At 35.6% G+C, this 19,454-nt stretch overlaps 2 protein-coding genes across 2 annotated transcripts in view; both read left to right on the forward strand.

Annotated features, from left to right (window-relative positions):
- Nucleotides 1-3,729: 3,729 nt before the first annotated feature.
- The window catches only part of LOC128991582 (uncharacterized), a 37,437-nt gene continuing 21,712 nt past the window's right edge, over nt 3,730-19,454 (forward strand). Inside the window, exons 1-7 of the mRNA XM_054414597.1 lie at nt 3,730-3,816; nt 8,319-8,506; nt 9,410-9,625; nt 16,454-16,612; nt 17,586-17,725; nt 18,479-18,629; nt 19,170-19,348. Of these exons, the coding sequence (XP_054270572.1) occupies nt 3,792-3,816; nt 8,319-8,506; nt 9,410-9,625; nt 16,454-16,612; nt 17,586-17,725; nt 18,479-18,629; nt 19,170-19,348 (1,058 nt within the window). The 5' untranslated portion in view covers nt 3,730-3,791. The remainder of the gene's footprint in view (nt 3,817-8,318; nt 8,507-9,409; nt 9,626-16,453; nt 16,613-17,585; nt 17,726-18,478; nt 18,630-19,169; nt 19,349-19,454) is intronic.
- Nucleotides 5,765-7,355, forward strand: LOC128991584 (uncharacterized). Its single transcript, XM_054414598.1, has 2 exons — nt 5,765-5,994; nt 6,861-7,355. The coding sequence occupies exons 1-2, from the start codon at nt 5,804-5,806 to the stop codon at nt 7,330-7,332; spliced, it is 663 nt and encodes a 220-aa protein (XP_054270573.1). The 5' UTR covers nt 5,765-5,803; the 3' UTR covers nt 7,333-7,355.

Raw genomic sequence — 19,454 nt, forward strand, 5'->3', positions numbered from 1 at the left:
GGTTTAAGGTCCTAAGTTAAATATAAAATATCAAAAGGTTTCTGTATTGATTTTATCTGTCGTTATTTACTCCACAGTTTATTTCAATTTTCAATCAATACTGTTTATTTTGCTACGATTGTTATTTCTTGTCTTCGAGTCTTGTGTTGTTGTCCAAGTGATTATTCAATGAAGACTTGTCAGCGTGTAATTGTTCTGGACTGATTATGCAATAACCTTTTGAAATAATCATTGTGATTTTCCAACCAATGTTTTTCTTCAAAAGCTCTTTCTAATAAATAAATGCCTATAAGGGTCTTGCAAGAATTTGAAAAACTGGGGTACCGGTACCTGTTCAGAAAGTAATATAGCGTTGCAATAACTTAATGTGGGATACATACTCTACTTCAATCGTGAAACCGTAGTTCTTAGTCAACCGTGACTGCAATGAATCAATCATTTTAAAAATCTATAAAAAATATTTTGTACAAAATTTGAGTCATTCTAATTTTATAGTTTGCATTAGTGCAGACTTATTTCCTCAAAGTAGTAATGTTATTTTCATCATGCAACCATTCTTCCAGATAAAAACCTATTGTACATATTATTTTCATTTAATTTTTAAAACTTCTTTTATAGTTTATAATCAATAGAACACCACTGTGATAAGTTTTCCTTTGAGTTTAGTTAAATCTTTGGGGTATTAGAAAGTAAATAGTAATTTTCATCAGCTTACTCTATCAGTAGCCCAGTTTAACTAAGTTTATTTTCGTTCTACCTATGGAGTCTACTTATGGTTGTTGGGACACCCCTTTTATAAACTGGACGATTTTTTCAGTTGTGAAGATGTCCAGTTTTAGTTGTAGTATTCTTTGTAATTTTTTCACTTTAGAAGTTGCAGTTTTTAATTTGTGATTGTACCGTTTTAACTTGTTATGTAAATTTTTCAATATATATAGGCCTACTTTTTGTTCTCTCTTCAATATTGGGCTATTACCTTTAAGATAGTTTTAAAAGAGAATAAATATTGTATGACCTTTTTTTTTTTTTTTTTTTTTTTTTTTTTTCTTCCTTGACACCGTACCCACCTCTCGGTATACCGGTGTAGCACCTTTTCCATTTGTTTCGTGCAGACTCCGTTTATTTATTGATTGATTGTTATTTTATTTTTTTTTTTGTGCTCCTTTTTTTTTATCATTTTGACTTTTTCTCTTTTTTTTTTTTTTTTTATTATAAAAATTTGAACATAAACTATATTGGAATAACAACTTGCTTAATTATCTAACAATCTTGAATGACTAGTTTTTTTTTTTTTTTTTTTTTTTTTTTTTAATGACTGATGTTTGGTAACAACTGTGTTGGTTTGCCGCAGGTTAGATGCATCTTCAAATGTCCCTTCTTGCAGAGGCTTCTAAGTGCATTTCCTTTAGTTTCTGGAAAGTTCTTGGGTTTCTAATGAGACTAGCCAGGTTCCAAGGAGCCGAATCAACTTCTGCAGCAACACTGTGGATTTGGTCCCTCAAATCATTCTGAGCCTCACAAACGAATATCGGGTGAAGAGAGTCATCCAACATTGAGCAATCTTGACAGTCTGGGGTTTCCGCCCGCATGAACCTGTGTAGATACGCCCTGAAAGGGCCATGGCCCGTTAAAACTTGGATGACAGAGTGGTCCAGATCTTGAAGGTGAAGGAGTTCCTGCCTTTCAAACACAGAAGGCAGAAAGCCGAATGTATGTCTTCCAGTATCCGCTGTCTGCCAATGGGTCTTCTTGCCATTTTGTTAGGGAACGGTCCTTGATTTCTCTTCTCGTCTCAATTCTCTCGCCTTTCTTCCTCTGACTGAGTTCGCAGAACTCTTGGAGCTTAATGTGGATGGGAGGGTTGTTTGTGATGACACAAAGGGCTTGTAGTGGCGATGTCTTGTAGGCACCCGTAGTACTAATTAGCACTTGTCTTTGGGTCTCTTTCATGTTCTTCTTGATGGCGTAATTTGGAATGCGATGCTGCCAAGCCTGAACTGCATAAGCCAAGATTGGTATGAAGACAGTTTTATATAAGAAGTTGAGGCTTACCGCACTTGCTCCATACCTTAGCTTGAGGGTCCGTGATATTTTGCCAAAGAGTGTTCTTGACTTAATTCCTTGTTGCTTGACGTGAGGAAGGAAGGTTAGGCCTGCATCAAGGATGACTCCAAGGTACTTAACCTCTCTGACATGTGGGATCCTGCAGTTTCTGAATTTGATGACCGGTGGTCTTGCAATCATATTCCCTTTGAGAAGAATGATTTTGGATTTATCAGTGGAAATCCCCATCTTGGCATCCCCGGCCCAATCCGAGAGAATATCCATGACTCGGTTGCCTTTGGCTTCCATCTCTCTCCTTGTATTTGCCGGGACAAGAAAGGCTATGTCGTCTGCAAAGGCAATTGGCTGGACATCATCCGGGAACACCCTTTGAAGGAGATTGTCGAAGGTAAGATTCCATAGTAGAGGTCCAAGAACTGACCCCTGAGGGCATCCTTTGGTCATGGATCTGGTGACCCGGTCACCCCCACACTTGAGAATCACCGATCTGTCACTCAAGTATGACCGAAGAACTCCAAAAATTGGTTTGGACACTCCCAGCTTGTTCAAAGTAGCCATGACCTCAGGCCACCACAATGCATCGAAAGCTCCCTTTATATCAATCATGATAGCCATTACGTAGTCGTAGTCCAGCGCTTGCGTGGTTGTGATTAATTTATTAATTGCGGCTGTAGTTGATTTGCCAACCCTAAATCCGAATTGGTGCTCACTCTGCAGATTGTTTTCATCCAGAAATCTTGTAATTCTTTCTTTTAGCAGTCTTTCGAAGATTTTTCCAGCAACTGGTAAGAGACTGATAGGCCTGTACGATGAAGGATTGGCCCAATCCCTAACTCCACCTTTTCTTATGATCTTCACCTTGGCTTCCTTCCAAACCTTTGGGAAGAGCTCAACCTTGAGGCAATTGTTATATAGTTCCAGAAGAACAGCCTTGTTTTCAGGGGAGAAGCTAGCATAGACCTCCGGCGGAATTTCGTCCGGCCCAGCAGACCTTTTTGGTTTCGTATTGCTCAGAGCTGAGTTGAGCTCTTGTATTGTAAAATCCTGTTCCAAGTTAAGGTTGTTATTGTATGACCTGGCAGTTGCACTGCATCTTATGACTTTGTCAATGATACTATTGTATTTTTACGACAAATAAAGATTTATTATTTATTATTATTATTACCACTAGCATTGGAATGGAACCTCAAGTTCTATCAATAATAAAACATTGTATGTACAAAAATAAAATTCCAAAAATGCACACTGGTAGTCTACATTTGTGTTAGGCCTGTATAAAACTGAAAATAAGAATCAAAATTCATGGTCTAGCCCCTTGACTATTTTATTATCTAATACAATAATAGTTTTTTTCACACCTTTATCAAATAGTTCAATGATTAAGTTGAACAAGATGAGTAACTGCAATCTTAATCATTGGATTATTTAATGTATGTAAAAACATTGTCTTTGAAAATAAGAATCAAAATATTTAAACCATAACTTTACCACCATAACCTCCCTGTAATCAGAAAGCAAACAGTTACCGAGAAACCGGTTAAAATTGAATAACAAATAAGATAAGCGGATGAGTGGTGGTGTTGTCGTCTGTGATGGTCGCACTTTGACCGGTGATTACGGATTAATGACTCTACCAAGTGGTCAGTAGTGGGTGACCATCAGTGATAGCCAGGTCAGGAGAGCCTGAAACAGTTTGTCGCTGTATGTGAAAAGGTGATTAGTTCAAAATGAGGATTATAACTTTTTGTTTTGGTAAGTATTAAAAAATAATTTGTTAAACTTTGAATAGTTTTATGGCTTGGTGTGTGATTGTCATATGCAGGCTTGCTGAAGGATGTATTTCTAGTATTTTGTTTATATTTTATTATTTTGTATCAGGGCAAACCTAACAAAAATTATCAAAAACAAATTAATTAATTTATTGGTAGAAATTGTTGGAGTGTGTGTTTATTTCAATCTATGTAAAATTTAGGTTTTCTGAAAAATTAATAGACCCCTTAAATTATTTATGTGTACTAATTATTTGAGTACAAATAATGTTTTACTTTTGTAAATATTTATGAAGTCTTTTAAAATATTTTTTAGATAATTATTTGAATAAAAGTAAAATAAATACAATTCAACTTTTTGAAGTAGCTCGGGATTAGCATTGATAGTCGATGTTTTAGAAACTGACGTTTTTCTGTCAATGTTCAATGTTGTTTCCATAAATGGTAGGTTTCCGATGTTTTCATTACATCAATGTTTATGTCAAACATAGATTTTTTTGCCAACTATAAAAATTTTTATGTTTTAGTTTTTTTCTGTAGCTGGTTTTATAATTTTAATAAAAATATCAATGCTGGTCTTAACGGAAAATAGAATTTTTGTATTTATTATATTGAAAGGCTGATGAAATGTCGAATCCAATAATACCGCAAACTGGGCTAGACTTAGAAGAGAATGAGATAACTATCTACATTCTTGGATGGGTGCTTGGTCTAAATGCATGCAGCACTCCTATTCAAGTATCAACTATGTAGTCTATTATAAGTTTCATAAATTTAACGGTGGCACTGCTTTTAGTATCCAACAGAGGAAAGTTATCAGGTAATACTGTACTAAGAAAGTAAGTAATTGTTGAGTTGCAATCAAACTATAATTTTTATCAGAGATTTGCTGTTCTGCACCTTTATCAACATTAAACTAAATTTAGATAAATTATTAAAAAACATCTTATTTGTAAAAATATTATTTATTTTGAAAATGTCAGTGTTAGGTGTAGTTTGAGTAAAAATAGTATAATTAACGGTCATATTAAACAATTTGGGGTATTACATTATTTATTACATTATTTATACATATTTTACAAACTGCAGAAGGAAATTAACACATGCATTGAAACGTGGTGTAGAAATAAATAAAATGTATCATTATTTGCCAAAATGTTGGACTACTGAAAAACATACAAAAGAATAATACTGTATGTTAATAATATGGATGTTTTTCTATCCAGTGAAGGATTCCATTGATTGTGTTTCCTATTGTAATGTAAACAAAAGAGTTGCTTCAGTATATGGCTTATCTTAAAACAAGAAAAATATCAGTTTGGTTAACAATGTTATCAGCTAATTTAAACAAATCAAAGGAAATGAAATGAAATTAAATTGTTTACATGAACTTAATTTCTAGTGATCTTTTAACTTATCACTTCTCTGAAATGGGAAAGGAAATAAGACACGTTTTTTACCTAAGCATATTTAAACCATTAAGCCGTGTTTACTCCGTAATTTAAAAGGCGTTTTAACAGAAGTTCACAACAATTAAAATAGTCTTAGTTTTGTTGAAATCTTTTCAACAGTTTACAGTTGTAGGCGTAAGGACAATCTTTACTGTGATTCTTAAGAAAATAGCGCAAGCAATAGGTAAGTAAATCCTGTAAATAAATTGTCCTTAAGTCTTACAGCACAGCACTGTAACTATGTTTAATCGATAAATAAGAATTAATGTTATTGATGACTTTAGATACATTATAGTACAGTACACACAAATTATTGTATTGCTTATTGTATCACAATGATTAAATAACGCTTAACTAATAGTCATAATTCTATAATCAATGGTAAGGTAAGTAGTAAAAGGTTCTTAGATCTCTCTAGAATGCATTGACATTTAAATCATATTTATTTACCATTATCATATGTTTTGAAAGTATATTTTGTAAACAATATGATCACAAAAGAAATAAGTTCAAATTGAAATGATGGAGCAGGATTTAAATTCTGAAGATATGGCAATTTTTGAACAATCTTTGATACTACTGCACTCACCAGATATTGATTCAGAAAGGACGCTGTACAACCTAATGAATATGAGTATTAGAAAACATCATCATTCGAGACAAATTTTACATGGAAAGAACATTTCTGGAATTCCTTTTGTAGAAACCAGGTACCGTATTCACCACAATAAAAGAAAATCTTGATTAAGGGTAAGACCTAATCACTTTTTCTGAGAATCATCAGAAAATCTTTGTTTGTTTCCGGACATACTGTTGCCAAGTTTAAGTTATTTTGTACCTAAATTTGTATTAGTTTTGTAGTTTTAATTTGTTAAATTTACATTGGTAAAGTAGACAATGGGTACACTTCCATATCTTTTGGCACAACGACCGAATGAATATATCAATCGATATATCGTTCGGTTAGTTAGGTAAGGTTAACCTAACCTAACTAACCAAACGATATATCGAATTAAACAATAAAATAATCAATATTAAGTTACTCATTCGGTTGTTTGTGGCAACAGATATGGAAGTGTACCCTGCTGGTTCTTATGAAGAGTTAAACTGTCCATTCAGAATTGACAGGACCTAAGATTTTTAATTTCAAATTTTTGATAGCCTACTTCTTACACAATCATTTTCATTGGCTTGTTATCTCAATGCCATTGGATTTTTTTGCATTTTTTGTATGGGGAATCGTAAGATAATGCTCTGTCCAGTTTGATTATCAAATAAAAAAAAAAAAAAAAAACTATAGTGTTACATTAGTATATAGGCTACAAATCAAATCATAATCATTTTATTAGCACATAATGTACAAAGTTGACAGGTAAATGTCATTCTTCTTATAACATTCTTCTTATAATAGTCCTTTCTTAAAACTAAATAACAGACTTTAAAGTATTTAGTGAGTACCGGTACCTATTTAGTCAGTGTATACCAAAAGTGGTTTGTTTAAATGCTAGTAAACTACAAAATAAAGTATGTCCCATCACACTAAGTTAATTTACTTGCAATTATTATCTTTTTCTAGTGGTTCTGAATCCATCGAAGGCAAAGAAAACTCTTTTGATTATTCAATCAATACAAATGAAAGTCTCACAGATCAAAATAATGAATCAATTAAGAAAACTCCAACTACAATGACTAGTTTTTCAAACTCTAGTGAAGAAATCACAGTTCAGTCAACTAGTTTCTCCGATGATCATGTTAAAGATTCTGCAGATGCTGTAATGGACCTTTCGGTTATAAGTGGTTTGAGATTCAAATCAGATCAAGTACTACCCCAGAAACATGCTAGAGTTTCACACATGTTTGTGGATCATTCATTTGTCAAACGAATGCGAAGAGCTGCAACAAAATCGTCAACAAAACATAGCTACTGCCCGAACCCTGTAAATCTGAAGAAAATAAGAGCAATTCTAGCAAGAGGAGACCCTTTCCCCACTAATTTGATGAGACCTTCTGTTAATACCACTGCAGATTTGTTGAGGGAAAAGTTATAAACATTGTTAACTGTGGGTCAATTAATAAAAATATTAATTTGTTACTTAGTCATCTTTTTATAACTAGCATTATAGTTTTAGAAGTACTATAATTGTTAGATTTCAGGACTTCTGTCCTTCCCTGCCAATCTCAATTGTTTTTACATCCTAGCTAAGATAACTACGGCTCTAGCTCGGAACTATTTTACACATTTCTTTTGACTAATCACAGCATTATCACATAAAAAAACAATGGTGATTGGTGGGATTTTAACCTAAGATCTTTGGACGGAAGCCTTGTGCTCTACTACTAGACCAGCTCCATTGCCATTTGCTTAATAGCTTCATCATCCATCAGCTTTGCGATAATACTATAACCCAATAGCTCATAGACTTTCAAAAGATGTAGGATAGATACACCAATAAAAAAAGAAAAGGTTACTGATTCAGGTGAAAATATTGCTGGTCCTTTGGTATTACAGCATAGGCTAAGAGTTAGGTTAACATCATAAAAATGCACTCTAAAATAAAAGATAAACAAGAGTCTACCTCAAAATACTCAATTGTTGCCACAAAAATGCAACACACCACAAAACAGGCTTTATCTTTTACAATAGGATGATCAAAATCCTAAGTCAGTCTTTGAACCTTAATATCCTTAAGCCGCTTTCACGAAGCCAGTAGAGCAGGCAGGTTACATTAGAGGCAAGTAACCTGCCCAGCAACCTGCCTACTTTACTGGCCTCATTCAAACGCGACTTTAAGTGTATTTCAAATTATCTGACGCAGGTTACATGCCTGCCAACTAGCTTCGTGTAAACAGGCTAACTTAAAAACCCTTTCAGATTCTGATTATTTACTTCTGCATTATAGGATGAAGTTCAAGGATATTATAACTTATGTTATATCGAAAGAGCAGCTCTGCTACTGTAGCAAGATGTTATCTACCATTTTTTTTTCAACATATACAATTTGTAAAATTTTAATAATATAACTGTTTGTTTCAGGTATCCTTTGCTTGCTGTGCCCAATCTCCGGAGAAGAGAGAGAGCTGTTCGCTGTCAATCAGGAAGTAAAATTCGCTTGGTCTGCAAAAATTAGAGTCGGCTCTAACTTTCCGGAGGAGACCTTGTCAGAATGGAATATAAATGCTAACTTGATCGTTAAAAAAACAACAGATGCAATAATGCTGCAGGTATACAATTCAGTGAAACAATTATTTAAATTTTAAGATTGGAGTGTTTTGATTTAAACATGGTGCCTTTCAATACAGCTGGGTATAGCTGAGTGGGTACCCATGCAGCTTAATACAGCTCCTCTAGTATTAAGAGGGTCTCTGGTACAATCCTGAGAAATAATTTTTTATGGTTCGAAACTGGACCCATCCGTCCTACATCATTTGGTTGTATTATGATCTTGACTAAAGAAAATTCTGGTCATAGTTTGTGGCAAAGCTACAGAGGTCATTCCACTCAATTCTACCAAAGATTCTACACTCAAGCATTCTTCATTCAAATTCTGATTCTCTGTTTCAAACATGCAACATTATATTCCTGTTTCAACACAATAACGATGATAAGTTTTTCTTCACTTTCCTTGCTAGTGTTCGGAACTATCTATGAATACTCTTAATTCAGTAAGGGGGTTCTCTGTAACATTCCTTTTTCAGCCGTCCTGAACAGATTTTACGATTGAGGTGTCATTTAAAAGCTAAGATTTAGCAAAGAGGGATACAAACGGTTAATAAAAAGGAAATTTCCTGTAGGGCTTTGCATCCTTTGCGTTTTATTTATTTCTAATTCACTTTCAAACAAGTTATAAGTGATGCTGACCAAATTTCTTTATAACAGTTTGGTTGTGAATTGCAATTTAACAGCTGATCATCCAGTTGAATGTTCAACCACAGTCAGATTGTAAACAAGAGACGAAAAAGTTTATGAAAATGGAGCTTTACTTTTTAAATAAACTGTAGATTGATTGAGGTATGTTAATAACTAATAATGGGAGGGTATGGATAAAAATTTACTACAATTTACTTTTATTCCCTACCATCGACTTCACTCAGATATAATTAATTAAAACTCGCTTGCCTTTTCAGCTTTCAGATATAAAGTCAGAAGATGAGTTCACTGTGGACATTTCCCGTCTTCTGCTCCCATTCCGAGCTGTGTACAAGGGAGGTACGCTAGTGAGTCTCGAGACGACCAATGATGATGTCGAGTGGTCCATCAACATTAAACGAGCTTTGGCAAGTTTACTGCAACTCGACATCAACGGAATATTTGGCAGCGTTTCAGCTTTTATATCTAGTGAGGTAAGGAATACCTGGAAATTCTCACAATGAGGTTTTTTTTATCATGGTATTGATGCGAAATTATTCTTGGACTCAGGAGATTGCTTTATTTTTTGTTTGAATTCATGATTGAGTACTTAAACTAAAGTAGGTTATAATTTGAAGGAAAGCCATGCGGCTAGTAGGAGAAATGTCTGGAATTTGAAAATTACTCCAATTTTCAACCTTAGCTGACATATTTCTCTTCAACATACTCTCTGTAGAGGACCTACATCAGGACGAAATATCAGTGTTATGAAGTGTTCTTTTATCAAGTAGGCCCATCTTATTGCCCCTGGACACTAATTTTCTCCAGTAAGCTAGTCGAACTCTATTCCTTTATTTAAAAAAACTTAAAGTAGATATTTTTAACCTTTTTCATTAAGGGAGAAGGAATGGATTAAAAATCAAGTTACCTAACAAAAAAATAGTTTTAACCAATTGATAGGACAAAAAAGTAGAGGTTAACGGTTTGAAAGGACCATGAGGTACTGAGTTTGCCTTAATAAAGAAGAATATTTATCCTATACTCTAATACGAGCAATGTTTGCTTGTATGTATGCTTGCTTGCTTGCTTGCTTGCAGAAAGATCTCGAAAACGGCTCCGACGATATTCTTCAAATCTTTTAAATAGTTTATTTTTGGCCTAAAAACGAGTTTCATGCAGTTAGAACTGCCAACAAAAATCTAATTACGTAGAAAAACGAAACTGAAGGTCACATTTTTTTAACATTAGTCTTATGGGTTGCTAAGTAACCATCTTGGCTGAATTAAATAACAAGGAAAAGTAAACAAAAGACTTGTAAGTTGTCTATCCATAGTATACTAGCAAAACAAAATACAGTACTAAAGGAAAAACATCAGTTGTTACTATTGAGCAAAGATTATACTGAAGATTACTCGATACATTGTAGTCAAGGGTGTATCGAGTGTGGGATAGATTACGGTATATGCAATCTGAAAATGCTAGGGGAAGGGAGGGAAACAGGTCCGCGACGTAGGAAGTGGTAAAGAAATAGTCAAGGCAAGCTGTCTGGAGTGCGGGAACTGTTTATGACGATTAGGTTACGGTAATTGCAATCTTAAATGCTAAGGGAAGGGAGGGAAACAGGTCCGTGACGTAGGAAGTGGTGAAGGAAGTAGTCAAGGCGAGTAGACCGGAGTGTGGGAACTGTTTATGACGATTAGATTAAGGTATCTTCAATCTTAAAATGCTATGGGAAGGGAGGGAAACTGGTCCGTGACGTAGAAAGTGGTGAGGGAATTAGTCAAGGCGAGTAGTCCGGAGTGTGGGAACTGTTTATGACGATTAGATTAAGGTATCTGCAATCTTAAAATGCTAAGGGAAGGGAGGGAAACAGGTTCGTGACGTAGGAAGTGGTGAGGGAAATAGTCAAGGCGAGTAGTCCGGAGTGTGGGAACTGTTTATGACTATTAGATTAAGGTATCTGCAATCCTAAAACGCTATGGGAAGGGAGGGAAACACAGGTCTGCGACGTAGGAAGTGGTGAAGGAAGTAGTCAAGGCGAGTTGTCCGGAGTGTGGGAACTGTTTTTGAAGATAAGATTAAGGTATCTGCAATCTTAAAATGCTAAGGGAAGGTAGGGAAACAGGTCCGTGACATAGGAAGTGGTGAGGGAAGTAGTCAAGGCGAGTAGTCCGGAGTGTGGGAACTGTTTTTGAAGATTAGATTAAGGTATCTGCAATCTTAAAATGCTATGGGAAGGGAGGGGAACAGGTCCGCGACGTAGGAAGTGGTGAAGGAAGTAGTAAAGGCGAGTAGTCCGGAGTGTGGGAACTGTTTATGACGATTAAATTAAGGTATCTGCAATCTCAAAATGCTATGGGAAGGGAAGGAACAGGCCCACAACGTAGGAAGTGGTGAAGGAAGTAGTAAAGGCGAGGAGGGTGGATTTTGGGAATGGATTAATGTATCTGCAATACTAAGACTGCTTTAATAGTAAACTAATGATTTTACCCGAGCAAAGCTCGGTCCCCAGGTACTTTTATTTTAAAGTTCACAGTACAATTAACTTGATAATCCTCTCCTCCAAGGGGGCTTCTTTTGAAGGACTCTTTTGATAGATGAGGTGATTGTGTAGTAAATCATTTCCCCTCATTTATTCCAAAGCCAGAAGTTTTTATCTCATATAAACCAAGCAACACAGATGGTATGTTTTTTATGTCTTTGCTAGCTTTTTAAGTATTCCAAACAAAAATCTCTTTTCAAAGTGTTGTTACACATTTAGAATCGATCACATACATTATATTTGATAGAGGTCTATAATACCTCTAGAATATCTGAATCTTAGTCAAACTTTCAACAATAGTTTTTTTTATATAAGAACGTTTGACATTTGTTTAAAGTCCTGGTTTTTGCACGGTGTTGTATGATACAAACTAATGACTTAATTATGGTGTGGGTAGCCTCCGGATTGCGAATAATAACTATGATAGTGGTTTAAATACCTTATTCATGCAATCCAATTGTTGTCTCCACAACTAGTTTCAACCTGCTAGGAGGTCATCATCAGGTGAGTACAAGGATGAATTACTTCATATGAAGGTCGTCAGTAACAGTTTTTTTACATTTACACAAACACACGACGAATAATAAACACATAGTGCGCACACATATACGGCCGATAAAAACATCGAACTTGACAAGCGGACCCGTGTTGAGAATGCGGAAGTTGCGTCTAGACTGTAGGGTAAACAGCTGGTCAAGCATCACGCGCATTTTCTTATCGCTCGTCGGTTCCATTCCCATTGTCTCTGCCCTCCCCTTCCCTCTCCAGTATTTCTATTGCAGTGTTGTATATGATGTTTGAATTAAAATAAAGTTGGTCGTTTAAAACGTTATCCATGTCTGATTTGACGGCTCTATAAATCTCGAATTCTTCCAGGGTGTTAATTTTAAACTTGTCCTGTGACGTATGTAAAATTTCCATGTTTTCATTAATGCTGTTGTAATTATGCTGATGAGAAACTAAATGTTCGGCAAAGGTTGAAGTTTGTTTTGAGGTAGTCTTCTTTGGTATGTGCTCCTTAAAGCGTTTGGAGAAAGAGCGGGAAGTTTGGCCTATGTAATATTTATTACAATCTGAACAGTTGATTTTGTAAACACCACTTTTTTCATATTTAAGTTTAGTTGTACTTGGTCTTTCTTTCAGAAGTGGTCCCAGATTGTTATTTGTTCTAAAGGATACTGTTATGTTATTTTTCCCCATTAATGTTTTGAATTTATTACTAAGACATAAATTATAGTCAGCTGATAAGAACTTTTTATTTTGGTTCACTCTTTCTGTTTTGTTTTGGTGTTTCAAAATTAATTTATCTATTAACGTGGTCGTGTATCCATTGGAGACGGCGATGTGTTTAATGATGTTTATCTCTTCGTTGTAATCGTCCGTGCTCATTGGAATTGATAATAATCTATTTACAAAACAATGGTATGCGGCTAATTTCTTTTTTTACATACGTCACAGGACAAGTTTAAAATTAACACCCTGGAAGAATTCGAGATTTATAGAGCCGTCAAATCAGACATGGATAACGTTTTAAACGACCAACTTTATTTTAATTCAAACATCATATACAACACTGCAATAGAAATACTGGAGAGGGAAGGGGAGGGCAGAGACAATGGGAATGGAACCGACGAGCGATAAGAAAATGCGCGTGATGCTTGACCAGCTGTTTACCCTACAGTCTAGACGCAACTTCCGCATTCTCAACACGGGTCCGCTTGTCAAGTTCGATGTTTTTATCGGCCGTATATGTGTGCGCACTATGTGTTTATTATTCGTCGTGTGTTTGTGTAAATGTAAAAAAGCTGTTACTGACGACCTTCATATGAAGTAATTCATCCTTGTACTCACCTGATGATGACCTCCTAGCAGGTTGAAACTAGTTGTGGAGACAACAATTGGATTGCATGAATAAGGTATTTAAACCACTATCATAGTTATTATTCGCAATCCGGAGGCTACCCACACCATAATGAAGTTAGAAGCTGATCAAGCAAAGTTAGCCTTTCAGTACAAGGGTATAAAACTAAAATTATGCAAAACAATAGAGAACATAAGATTCAACAAAACATGTTTAGACAATAACGTAGTGCCACATTATGTGAACATAAAAGTTAGTGGTAAATCTAAAGCTGCCTTAAAAGCCAAAAAGTCTGCCGAATCCATATGGATTAAGAATGAAGTAAAACATCTTTATTCCAAGAAAAGCCGATTGAACAAACTTCTATTAACGAAACACCTAGAGTTATTAAATAAATTACATCCTAGCCAACAGACAAATGTACTTAGTGAAATTAACCAACAAGTGAGTAAAAAGGTTTTTACTAAAAAGAAAACCCAAGATAAAAAAATCAAAAAGTTATTGGAATCTCAACATGCTAAAGAAGTAATAAAATGCACACACACATTTTTTAAGAGGGTTATAAACAATACAGACATACAATTTAATGACATTGAATTAAGTTTATTGAACAAAGGTCTCAATTTCAACTTCCCGAATAACAGAAAATTCAGTCTGTTCAATGAGTTATTGAACATTGAATCGTCAATAAGAGCAATTAGAGACGATAACATTCGTGAATCCACTAGATTCATCATGGCGAGTAAAGCCAAACAGGTTATGAGGAACTCGATAGGCACAAGGAAACTAAACAACAAGTACAAGTCAATGCGACAGGCTGTAACTAGCATCAGGAACAAACTTGCTGAGGGGAACGCATTGATTACAAAAGCCGACAAAGGCAACTCAATTGTCATAATGGATAAAGATATTTATGTGAATAAAGTTTGTGACTTTATAAGTAACAATAACATCGAGCTTCTTAACAAAGATCCAACATCCTCTTACGCCAAATTAATCAATAAATCAATATCTGAGAGCAAGAACTTATTGTCAGTTAATGATATATTTTCTCTAAAAGTAACGAACCCACAAGCACCGGTCCTCAGGGGCCTTCCGAAAATTCACAAACCAGATGTCCCAATCCGACCTTTAGTAAATTTCATGCCTTCCCCAGCATATAAAGTTGCTAAGAGATTAGATAAAATTATAAGGAAAGAAATTGTGTTGGAAAATAATCACAGTGTCAAGAACAGTATTGAACTCGTTGAAAAAATCAAAAAACAACAAATTAGCGGAAATTATAAGTTAGCATCTTTTGATATTGTTAATTTATACACGAATGTACCCGTCAAAGAAACCGTGCAAATACTTGAACAAAACCTTCGAAAAAATTCCAAATTGTCACCCAACGCCATCAATGAACTAGTTTCACTATTAAATACGATATTAAAACAGAACTACTTCCAGTTTCAAGATAAGTTCTACTTACAAAATGACGGCCTAGCCATGGGCTCCCCCCTCTCCAGCATTCTCTCTGAAGTATTCTTAAACCACATCGAGAACCAGCACTTGTTTACTGACTCCAACCGATATAAGAACAAAATAATTTTCTACTATCGATATGTAGACGATACCATTGTCCTGTTCAATGGTAACAACAGACAGCTATCCCTTCTAAATGATTATTTATGCCATATTCACAATAATATTAAGTTTACACTAGAAGAGGAGAAAAATAATTCCATTAATTTTCTGGACCTTACCATATCAAAACATAGTGACAGCTTAAAGTTTAAAATCTACCGAAAACCCACCTGCTCCGATCAAACAATACATTCAGATTCACACCATCCATTTTCACAGAAATTAGCCGCATACCATTGTTTTGTAAATAGATTATTATCAATTCCAATGAGCACGGACGATTACAACGAAGAGATAAACATCATTAAACACATCGCCGTCTCCAATGGATACACGACCACGTTAATAGATAAATTAATTTTGAAACACCAAAACAAAACAGAAAGAGTGAACCAAAATAAAAAGTTCTTATCAGCTGACTATAATTTATGTCTTAGTAATAAATTCAAAACATTAATGGGGAAAAATAACATAACAGTATCCTTTAGAACAAAAAACAATCTGGGACCACTTCTGAAAGAAAGACCAAGTACAACTAAACTTAAATATGAAAAAAGTGGTGTTTACAAAATCAACTGTTCAGATTGTAATAAATATTACATAGGCCAAACTTCCCGCTCTTTCTCCAAACGCTTTAAGGAGCACATACCAAAGAAGACTACCTCAAAACAAACTTCAACCTTTGCCGAACATTTAGTTTCTCATCAGCATAATTACAACAGCATTAATGAAAACATGGAAATTTTACATACGTCACAGGACAAGTTTAAAATTAACACCCTGGAAGAATTCGAGATTTATAGAGCCGTCAAATCAGACATGGATAACGTTTTAAACGACCAACTTTATTTTAATTCAAACATCATATACAACACTGCAATAGAAATACTGGAGAGGGAAGGGGAGGGCAGAGACAATGGGAATGGAACCGACGAGCGATAAGAAAATGCGCGTGATGCTTGACCAGCTGTTTACCCTACAGTCTAGACGCAACTTCCGCATTCTCAACACGGGTCCGCTTGTCAAGTTCGATGTTTTTATCGGCCGTATATGTGTGCGCACTATGTGTTTATTATTCGTCGTGTGTTTGTGTAAATGTAAAAAAACTGTTACTGACGACCTTCATATGAAGTAATTCATCCTTGTACTCACCTGATGATGACCTCCTAGCAGGTTGAAACTAGTTGTGGAGACAACAATTGGATTGCATGAATAAGGTATTTAAACCACTATCATAGTTAATGACTTAAGTTTCCACAGATATGTCTTGTCTACAACATTGTTATTTTACAGTCTGGTCTCTACGGTACTTGCAGAGTGGAATATATTGTAAGTCCTGTGGGAAATAATGTCCACCATATCCGGAAGATCTTGGACCTCGTCTCTTGTAAGAACAGTCCAAGCACATTTTGGTCAAGCAGTCCAAAATTGCTTTGTCCAAGCAGCTACCAGGTATGTAATTTTAGCCAGTAACATTTAATTTGATATCCTATAGTCTGTTCAAAAAATTGAGGTGGCTTATGGGGAAGGTTTCTTGGGTTCTCACAGCAATTTTTTAGCTTAATGTATATAAAATCAGCTTATGTATATATAGCTTACGTATATATCAGCTTAATGTGTAGCTTAATGTACCTGTCGGCTGTTGTTTCAAAGTTAGAGTGAGGTGGAGGGGATAGAATCGATTCCCTTTAAACTGCCTAAACTGTGTGAACGGAGTATAAATAGTTTTGCATGAAGGGTGGTCCTAGACCTATATTCTGGCGAAGGGGGCAAAGGAGGGCGGTCTGGGGATAACCCAACCCCCCTGAAAAGACTTCAAAATACAGTGCTAAATGAGTGATTTTTAAGCTATTTTGAGACATACAAAATTAAATTGACCTAGGTTAATCTGTACAAGTTTCCCTGTTGATTTCAAGGTTCAAGAAAAAAAAAACTTGAATAATGTGAAGTTTTTGCATTATTGAGACTTGTGAAATTGATCAGTAACAAACGCCGCTAACCCAACGGAGTTTAAGTCCTGACTGCAGGTGGTCAGTACTAGGTTTGCCCGTTATGTTATCACCTCAGGTTGCGGTCCTGCCTATCATACTTCCCTTCTCTTACAATTAACAAACTAAAATCTTGTTTATTTTTAACTCAGCACCATTTTGGCTAATCTTTATTTAGTTAGATCATAAAAAAAATATATTCTTTGAGATGAATGAAAATATTCACAATGTTACAAGTTTTTATGCTGGTTAACAAAATATTAGAAAAGTTGCCACTTACCCATCGCCACAGAGAGAGACTGATACATTACCAAACTAAGGTATTTTCGTGTAGAGTATTTACCTGATTTAAGTCGGAATCCTATGTTGACAAATATTTTAGTAAGTTATTGGGGTATAATCTATTAATATTAATTTATGTTCAATATATTTCCTAGACAGAGGTGCTCCCTCATGCCGAGAGAGCCTACTTTGTGGACAAAGACGCTCCTTTCCTCATAAAAAATATAACGTCAAAAGCTGCAATTGTGCTGGAGCCATACCAATCAAGGGCAGAGGCGCATACATCAATAGTTAAGTGAGTATGTTTGTAAAAGCCAACAATTGATCCTTTTATTGTTCTATTATTTATAAAAATTTAGTTTAATTTAGGTCTGTATGTCTGTTTAAAACCCTTTACATGGGGATTTCCAATAATATCTTGATTATGCCAGTGTTTCTTTAGGTTAGTTGATTTCCATTCCTTTCCAGCTTGACATTGCCATATTAAACTCTAATCTTAAAAATCGGCGTCCTCCTCCTCCAACGAAGTGTAAAAAGACGCAAAACCGGTGCTGGGATCATTTTCCATTAAAGTCACTAATGCCGTCACTTTCACCTGAGTTGGACGCGGTTTGTTTAAAATTGTCCCTTTGGCTAAGCTAAAAACTATTAAGCTTATTGTGGATTGCCCATAAATTGGAATCGAACCCGGAGAGAACGTAAGATGTAAATAATATTCATACATTGTTTACTCAGAGAGCGCGACTGGAGCTCGGCTCCACTTGTGAGATGTGAGAAGCCCGACACACACACACACACACACTCAATCAATGGTCCTTGCTAACCTTTGCGTTTGTGTTTGTGAGGCCTGCATATGTGTGAGTAGGGGCGATCCTTGGGCCAGCCGCTCCCTTAGCAATAAGGGGATAGTTAAATCTTTTGACAATAAATGTTGATTGACATTACGTCTCTCAGCAAGGTGGGTCCCTAGATTAGGGCTTACAGAGCTATATTGATAAATGCAGCCCTGGTAGTTTACTTAACAATTAACATTACGTGTGTTGAATAGCCAGACTCTGCTTGTGGAGTCAGTTGGCCCAATAGCGAAAGAGCTGTCATTCCCTGGGGCGATGAACGTCACCGACCTTTTCTACAGGGAGATAGTTCTCGATGCGACATATGGACTGCCACCTTCCAACAAGACTATTGTTCTGTCAGAGGTTAGTAAAATATTACATGGTAGTGAAGTTAATGGGAGTAAAACTGTATGTTTGTACAACCAAAATTATAGTAGAAGAATTTGACTCTTTTTTGGAAAATTTGGGAGGGTCCATTTCATAATACACCATAAAAGACTCTACTCTTACATGCTTAAGTAATTTAAATACTCATATAATCAAGTTCATCAATATTTTAACTAGGTATACTCAGGACAGGACTAATCTTTTAATTTTTACTCCCCAAATTTTTGAAAAACATAATCTGTCAAGTAGCACATTCATTTTTGTCATGGATTTGGGTGGTGGAAAAATTATGGTATTTTCAATAATCTAGCATTGGTCGTAATGTCTAAAATCATTTTTATGCTGCTCCAAGCCATTTTTAGGCTAACGTCGGGAGCGATCAGTGGATGTTACACAAGCAGTAGATGTTGGGAGCAATCGGTAGATGTTGGGAGCGGTTGGTTGTTGTTGGGAGTCACTGAAAGACGCCGGGAGTGATCCTAATCGAAACGATCCATAATGAATTTTTACCCACAGATCAGTACGATGCTGGAAGACCTCAGCAACAGTTTGTGGTGGGAGGTCGGGTCCCGGGGACTCAACAATGAGACAGTGTTCAGTCTGATCAACCTGATGTGGTGGCTGGAGTTGGAAGACTGGGAGCAACTCTACCACAAAGTCACTTTAGGTACCAGCTACCAACAGGAGACCATGCAGTGAGTGTCACCTGACCATGTGTACAACTAGACTATTCTAATTGAAAAGCTGTAGCTAGTTTTGAAATACAAATGATATTTGTTCATTTTAACCACTGATAGAGTA

This window comes from Macrosteles quadrilineatus, unplaced genomic scaffold (genome assembly GCF_028750875.1).
Source record: "Macrosteles quadrilineatus isolate MER2022 unplaced genomic scaffold, UCM_ALF_1.0 Scaffold_4__1_contigs__length_99947679, whole genome shotgun sequence".
NCBI lineage: Eukaryota > Metazoa > Arthropoda > Insecta > Hemiptera > Cicadellidae > Macrosteles > Macrosteles quadrilineatus.